The sequence below is a fragment of the Corylus avellana genome, chromosome ca11 (genome assembly GCF_901000735.1).
Source record: "Corylus avellana chromosome ca11, CavTom2PMs-1.0".
In the NCBI taxonomy this organism is placed as follows: Eukaryota; Viridiplantae; Streptophyta; class Magnoliopsida; order Fagales; family Betulaceae; genus Corylus; species Corylus avellana.
Window position 1 is genome coordinate 21,914,219 of NC_081551.1, and position 7,928 is coordinate 21,922,146.

The window sequence follows — 7,928 nt, forward strand, 5'->3', positions numbered from 1 at the left end:
TTATGAGCTTAATGATGTTATGTTTATGAAAAATGCATGTGCACTATGTATCCCATGGCACCATTATGATGATGTTATGAGCTCACTATATATAGTATGATGTTCATGATGTATGGATAGTATGGCTATACGAATTTTGGGAATTAAGAATAAAAACATAGAAAGTGGCATCAAGTGTGTTGGGAGTTAAGGATAAAGTTGGGTTTTCTTCTCTTTTTGTCTAATAGGAATTTTTGGTGAAGAACCAAATGAAAATGAAATGAAATGAAGCATTTTCCTTTTGGTACGTGGTAGTGTGGTACTGAAAGTCGGGATTGTTTTTTCAAAGGCTATACGGGCAGTGGCCAGGTTTTGTTTTGTTTGTTAAAAACACAAAAACAGAAGAAAACAAAACAAAATAAAATATTAAGAGTTGGTGGGTTGTAGGCTGGGTTTGTTTTAAAAAAAATAAAATAAAATATTAAAAGATGGTGGGTAGAAGGTTTGAAGAATGCACTATATATGGCATATCTCTTTTCGAAATGGGCTTAAATGGGACGAAAAATTCTATATCGATCTCCACAAAATTACAGAATACCATCTCCCATTTCTACACGTAATATTATTTAATTCCACTCCCTGCATGTGAATCATGTGATGGCAATAATGGAAAGGCCACACAGCACTAAAGCAAATTCACACCGGCCGGCCCATATATACCCCTCCAAAACCACACCCAATTACTCTCACCAAAATCCCCAGCAATGGAGTACTTCACTTCTTGGGCTATTGTTTTAGCCATGGCATCCCTAGCTGCTCTAGTCCTTTTCCCCTTTCGATCCCACAAGCTAAATCTTCCACCAGGTCCCAAACCTTGGCCAATCATAGGCAATCTAAACCTTATTGGCCCCCTCCCTCACCAGTCCCTACATAAATTGTCGCAAAAATATGGACCAATCATGCAACTTAAGTTCGGATCCTTCCCCGTTGTCGTTGCCTCATCTCCCGACATGGCAAAGCTGTTCCTAAAGACATATGATCACATCTTTGCCGGTAGACCCAAAACCGCCGCCGGGAAGTACACCACTTATAACTACACCGATATTGCATGGGCGCCTTACGGGCCATATTTGCGCCAAGGGCGGAAGATATATCTCTCCGAGCTATTTTGCACGAAAAGACTCGAGTCCTACGAGTATATTCGTGTCGAAGAAAGGCGTGCTCTTTTCTCACGTCTACACGCCTTGGCTGGGAAGCCAGTCATGGTGAAGGAGCATCTCTCGCGACTCACTCTAAGCGTTATTAGTAGGATTGTATTGGGTAAGAAGTATTTTAGTGAATCCGAATCTGAAACTTCAATTGTAACGCTCAAGGAATTCCAAGAAATGTTGGACGAGTTGTTCTTGCTTAATGGGGTGTTGAACATCGGGGACTGGATACCCTGGCTCGATTTCTTGGACTTGCAGGGATACGTGGAGCGAATGAAGGCCGTGTCGAAAAAATTTGATCGATTCCATGAGCATGTTTTGGATGAACACAGAGCAAAGAGAGGAGTGAAAGATTTTGTTCCAAAGGACATGGTGGATTTTTTATTGCACCTGGCCGATGATCCCAAGAATGATGTTAAGCTCACCAATGACAATATCAAGGCGCTCACTCAGGTATATGACTATTAGTTAATTAAGATTTTGTATTAAGTCGTGATTTAATATTATATCATAACAAAAGTAAATGATGAAACTCATCTATTAAGTCCTATTAAGATAAACTTTTTAGATAAATGATAATTTAACATATGAAAAGATCTTGGGTTAGAATCTTGTTTTCATCAAGTCAACCTCATTTTAGTGTTAGATATCAAAGTTTGAGCTCAATTGTGAAGAGAGTGTTAGCTAGAGTATGATTTAATTCTTCCATTTTCTATTAACTTGATTTTTTTGGATGAGTGGTAATTTATCAATTTATTGTTTGACTTATCTTTCAGTGGAAAAATGTTAAACCAAAATTTGTTTTTGTTCATTAATATTATAGGATCTCGTAGCAGGAGGCACAGATACCTCTGCGACTACAGTTGAATGGGGAATGTCCGAACTCTTGAAGAAGCCGCACCTCATCAAAAAGGCTACAGAAGAGCTGGATAGGGTTATTGGGAAAGACAGATGGGTGGAAGAGAAAGATATCCCACAACTCCCTTATATCGATGCAATTATGAAAGAAACAATGAGGAAACACCCTGCGGCGGTATTACTTGCCCCGCACTTGGCTCTTGAAGATTGTAATGTAGATGGCTATGATATTCGTAAAGGAACTAGGGTCTTCATAAACGCATGGGGTATGGGAAGAGACCCTTCAATATGGGATGCACCTGAAGATTTCAACCCGGAGAGGTTCTTAGGAAATGCTATTGATGTGAAGGGACATAATTTTGAGCTATTGCCATTTGGGTCAGGGAGAAGGATGTGCCCTGGTTATAGCCTTGGACTGAAAATGATTAGCTCTAGCTTGGCTAACATGTTGCATGGATTTGAATGGAATTTGCCAGACAACACGGAGGCAGAGGAATTGAGCATGGAGGAACTTTATGGTTTGGCCACGCCCAGAAAAGTCCCTCTTGTTGCGGTCATGACGCCTCGGCTCCCACTTCATCTTTATAATTAGTTGTCACTTTTAGGCTTTTAGCATGAATTATCCCTCTTGTATCCACTTTTATTGTGTAATAAAAATTCCTACTTTGAGCACGAGTGAGGTGGGTTTTGTTATATTTGTATTAATTGCAACCCCACGGTATTCACCACATGCAAATTCAATGGCCACCGGATTTGTTAGGTGCCCATCAAGTGGTGGTGGCATTCCGGCAGCCACCACCCATAGAGGTTTATTTATTTTATTTTTTTAAAATACTTTACAAAAACACTTACATGTGTAAAAGGAGCCTCGTTACATATCCCAAAGAAGATGTATTATTGGAAATATATTATATTAAAAGTGTAAAAGATACTATTTTGCAATAGTGGAGTCACATCTTTGTTGCAATCACATTATGCACAAAATGTATATGGAGCATGCACTTGCTTTAAATAAAATTAAGAACAATTTCAATCACTTGGATAACGTGCTGTAAGTCCGACAACAGTCTAATTGAAGTCGACATAAAGGTAAATGCAGCAACATCATGAAGTTGTTTGAAATTGCGTTGAAGAGGTAAAAAATATTTTTAATATTTAAAAAAATTGTGCTAAATAAAAATTTAACATGTTTAGTAAAGGATTTTAAAAGTATTTTTTTGATTTTTTCCTACTCTAAAAATAATCAAAATATATTTAAAAAAAATTTAAAATTAAAACTTTTTCTAGAAAGTTCCTTGGGACCAAAAAACACTACTTCTCACACAATTCCAAACAAACACACTCTACTTTTCTCACGCAGTTCCCTTGAGACTTGAGTGCTTGTATTTTATATCCTATATATGGTGTCCGTGGAAAGAGATACCAACAATTTCAGTCTTAATTGTCCATTCCCACCACCTTGTCTAAGCTAATGATAGACTTACTTACACATATTTAATAAGAGATATAATAGACAATTTTAGTCATGTGATGTACCAAAGAGGGAAGAAATTAGAAGTGCGGGGTAGTTTAAATAAATTGATTATAGCTTTTTAAAAATTGGCAGGGCGATTGCGTGCAATACTTTGAATATTGTATGGAATACAATAGCTTTGATTTGGATCGATAATTTAAAATGAACCGTCCATAACATGACAAAGTGATCCTTGCTCGCATACAAATCATAAGAATGACTGAGTGGGACAAGTGGTCTTGAGTTTAAAGTAATTTAAATTTACTTTTTAGTAGAAGTGGTCATTAGGTCGAATCTTGACTCCGTTATTTACTCTCGTTTTAATTAAATATTTCATATGTTGTGCCAGATAAGTTACCTAAATTATTGATACTTGAAGCCGCTTAACTTTTTACCTTGAATTATGATTTTCTCTGATTTTTGTAGGATGGTTATCTCACGGTTTGGCTATAGTGGAAATGAGGTCTATGAGCGTTTGATAGCAAAGAGATACATGTGGCTTCCTTCTACTAGACGTCTAGAGCGTGGACAAAATGTGGTGTTCCTATTTTGTCACCAAACGAATGATTATGGATGATTATTCCATTCGAGCTTCTTGTATTCCTAATGATACTCATTTTTATTCCTAAATAATCATATTATTCCAATCTACCAAATGTGCCCTAAGTATTACAAGGGATCTCCATCCGTGAAAAATAAATGTTGACCTCGTGTATATTCCTAAAATCGCGTTTGCTAGATAGGAATGGACCGAGTGTTGAAATAGTTATTCACTTATATCTCTAAAGTGAAGAATAACTAATCCTCTAAAAAATGAGAGGAATAGTAACAAATTATTTTCTTTAAACTAAAAAAAAAAAAAAAAATCTTCATTACATATTCTCATGGATGCCCGAACACCCATCACTCTTGAGAGGTCTCGATTTTTTGGAATAAAAATATAATTTCTTGCATTATTCTTCCTTTGTAATTATATATCATACGAAAAGGAGCTTTTTCACTTGGTCCATGGCCGAAGATCCGCGATGGGCCTCGCACAATTGGAGGCTTTGGAAACGAATAGGATGGAAGCCCAGCCTAGATATCAGATACTGGCCCATGGCTCTTATTAAGGACCGAAACCCTTTCTCGGTTTCACATTCACTTTTCCTTTCGAAATTCGCTCTGATTCTGTCAGCAGAATCGGCTCGCCCGAAGCCGCGCTCGCCCTAGTTTTCCTCCGAGCCATGGCCACCTTGGACTCCGACGTGCCCATGGTCCCAGTCGGCGAGCCTTCGAGCAGCGCGGGTCCTTCCTCCTCCTCCAACAAGAAGAACAAGCGCTTCGAGATCAAGAAGTGGAACGCCGTCGCCCTCTGGGCCTGGGGTACCATCTCCCAAAACCCTAACCCTAGTTTTCTCGAATTGCTTATTTTACTAGTTTTATCTGTGTATGTGTGTATTTGATTGTGTGCGTATCTAGCGTTTGGGGTTGTAATGTGACTGATTGATGCGTCCAGATATTGTGGTTGATAACTGTGCGATTTGCCGGAACCATATTATGGATCTCTGTGAGTTTTTCATTTTTCTTTTGTAATTTTCGATTTGTTTGTAGATATACATATTTATGTGCATGTATTTTAATTGTGATTATGCTTTGGTATATTATTTTTGTGGTATTTAATTTATCTGTTGTGGTTTGATGAGTAGGCATTGAGTGCCAAGCGAACCAGGCCAGCGCCACGAGCGAGGAATGTACAGTTGCTTGGGGTATGCTTTCGATTCCTAAACCCTAATCTTCTTCTCTACTCTAGTACTTCACGCATGTGTGTCTCTGTCTGAATGTTTTGCCTCTGCTTAGAAAATAAGGTGGTATTGCGGTATTTTTTGTTGTGTGCATGAATGGTGGCCTTTAAAGAGCGGTAGGTTAGAGTTTTTAACTTAGTTCTTGGCTAGTTTTTATTTTATTTGCTAAGCTGGAAACAAAGTGTACAGGGTGAGGGAAGGTGAAGTGTTTCACAACCTTTGTTCTTCATGTTGAATTTTGTTTCATAAGGATATTTATTGTTGTGTTCATTTACTTCGATTTGTTTCAAAATCTGGAGATTAGTATTTTTTTTTTTTTTTTTTCTGACATGGCCACACAAGAGGGGGGAGGAGGATTCGAACTAGTGACTTTCGCTTCATTAGGCATGGTCTTTAGCTACCTCTTGGTGACAGAGATTAGTATGTTTTATTTCAAGATGAAAGTTAATATTCCTTTCTATTATTAGTGGTGGCCCTTTCTGACTTCCGCCTCTGCCAGAGTTGGAAGTCTTGGAAGCGTTGGAAAACCTCCAATGCCACCTTGGACGTAGGTAATTTATGAGCCAATGCTGACCCCAAAAAGTAGATTGAAATTGTTGGAAGTGGGCTGGGCTTGATGATGGGCTTTTTTGGTTTGGTTTTTTTGGGCTTCATCAAAGAATACAGATTTGTTCTTTGTCTGTGTTCCTTGTTGAAGACGAAAAACTCTTTACCGAAGAACGGATCTTCATCTCTTCGTCTTCAACAACAAAGAACGAAGAATAGTGTAACACTCTGGTCCCATATTGAAAAGACGAAGAGTAACCCAGATAGAGTGGGTGGTTTATAAAGGTGTTCCGGCTGCTTTTTTTTCTTTCTTTAATACTTAATTTTGAATTTGGGCCATCCCTTTCCTTGAATGCTTCGTTTCTTGGCCTTTGGCATCGCGTTTATACCATCAATCAAAGACTAGTAGTTAACTGCAATATTGATCAAAACCGAATTCTCACCAACGTCTTTGACCCTAATTTAGCTATTATTGCTACATGCGTGCACCTGAAGAAAATCGACCAGGTGCTACGAATTAAACATTTCTTTTGTTTCTCCAATCTATGCTGTCTCCTGTCTCTTTCTGTCTGCTATTAGCAAGAGGTTGCTTGCTCGCCATAGTTCAACACAGTACTTAGGTTTGATTTCTCACACAAACAAAAATGTGGGTAGAAATAGTTGTAATGGTTGGACTTCCCTTAACTTATCAAATCTGTTATTCTGCATGTTACATTTGCTTTGACATGTTTTATGGCCCACTTCTGGAATGGTGTTATGAATCACTCATTATTATTCTTTTGCCACAAGTAGATAATACTATACATTTTAAATGCATATTGTTGACAATGATCCTACACTGTAGCAATTTTGAATTTATGCGTGAATAGGGTGTAGGTCAAGGAATATAAACTCTTACATGCTTATGCCCATGGTTGTGTGTGCACTTTTCTCAATTTTTGAAAAATTTAAGTCAGCTGATTATTGTTATTGCATTTTGCACTTGTGCACATGATCTCTTAGGCTGAAAGGATTGTTTTATTGATGTAGGGGTTTGCAACCATGCCTTTCATTTTCACTGCATCAGCCGATGGCTCAAAACCCGTCAAGTGTGCCCACTAGGTGAGCTTTGTGCTTAATGTGCTCCTGCCCCTCTTCTTTCTCCGTCTGCCTCCCTCTTTGTATCATGGTGAGAAGCTTACTCATTTCCTTTATGATTTGGTTGTTATTGCTTGTGCAGATAACAGCGAGTGGGAGTTTCAGAAGTATGGTCACTAGAATCTTCATGCTGTTGAGCCTCTGTACTCTGTTCTCGCTACGGGGATGCTAAGAAAGATCTGGATTTCCTGTCGTTTTCTATAATGCATTTACTTCTTGTTAATTTGTGCTGGAGTCTTCCTATTTTCAAGAAGCATTTGGGCTGTATTAATTTTAGGAGTTTGATTGGTTACATACCAAGTCAAATATGTGAATTCCCTATACTGTTTTTGGTGTTACAAGCCAAACTCTCTCTCTCACACACATGTTCCATGTTTCTATTTCTTGTTTTAATTATGGGTGATTATGGATTATAGTAGTTGTTTATTTACATCATGATGGCGTATTCTTGAGGGGAGCCCCTAATATGCGGTCATGCTGCAAAAGGGATTTTTGGCAGCATCCACTCTTGTGGTGACATATCTCCAAGCTCATTTTAAAAAAATGAAATCAAAATAGCAAACCAAAACACAAACCAACGCCAGCAAACCCAACCCCCCACCGGCGCCGAAGAGCATACAACCCTCCAACCAACTTTCTTTCTCCCAAATCGAGCATAGCCAGCCCCAAAAAAACCAGAAAAAAATCCTCTTTTCTTTCTCCCAAACCCTCTTTTCTTTATCTAGAAAAAACTAGAAAAAAAAAAAAAGGGCCCGCCAAAAAACAAGAAAAAAACAAAATAGAAAAAGTCAGTAAAACTAGAAAAAAAAAAAAAAAAAACAAAACCCAAACTCCAAATCCCCTCTTCTTCCCAAACTCCAAACTCCAATAAGCCGAACCAAGAGAGATCCAACAAAATCAATA

At 38.2% G+C, this 7,928-nt stretch overlaps 2 protein-coding genes across 2 annotated transcripts; both read left to right on the forward strand.

The window, feature by feature from the left end:
• Nucleotides 1-743: 743 nt before the first annotated feature.
• Nucleotides 744-2,637, forward strand: LOC132166305 (trimethyltridecatetraene synthase-like). Its single transcript, XM_059577102.1, has 2 exons — nt 744-1,640; nt 2,011-2,637. The coding sequence occupies exons 1-2, from the start codon at nt 744-746 to the stop codon at nt 2,635-2,637; spliced, it is 1,524 nt and encodes a 507-aa protein (XP_059433085.1).
• A 2,050-nt stretch (nt 2,638-4,687) lies between these two features.
• Nucleotides 4,688-7,438, forward strand: LOC132166306 (RING-box protein 1a). The gene is made up of 5 exons (XM_059577103.1): nt 4,688-4,923; nt 5,057-5,107; nt 5,247-5,306; nt 6,918-6,989; nt 7,108-7,438. The coding sequence occupies exons 1-5, from the start codon at nt 4,785-4,787 to the stop codon at nt 7,143-7,145; spliced, it is 360 nt and encodes a 119-aa protein (XP_059433086.1). The 5' UTR covers nt 4,688-4,784; the 3' UTR covers nt 7,146-7,438.
• Nucleotides 7,439-7,928: the final 490 nt, after the last annotated feature.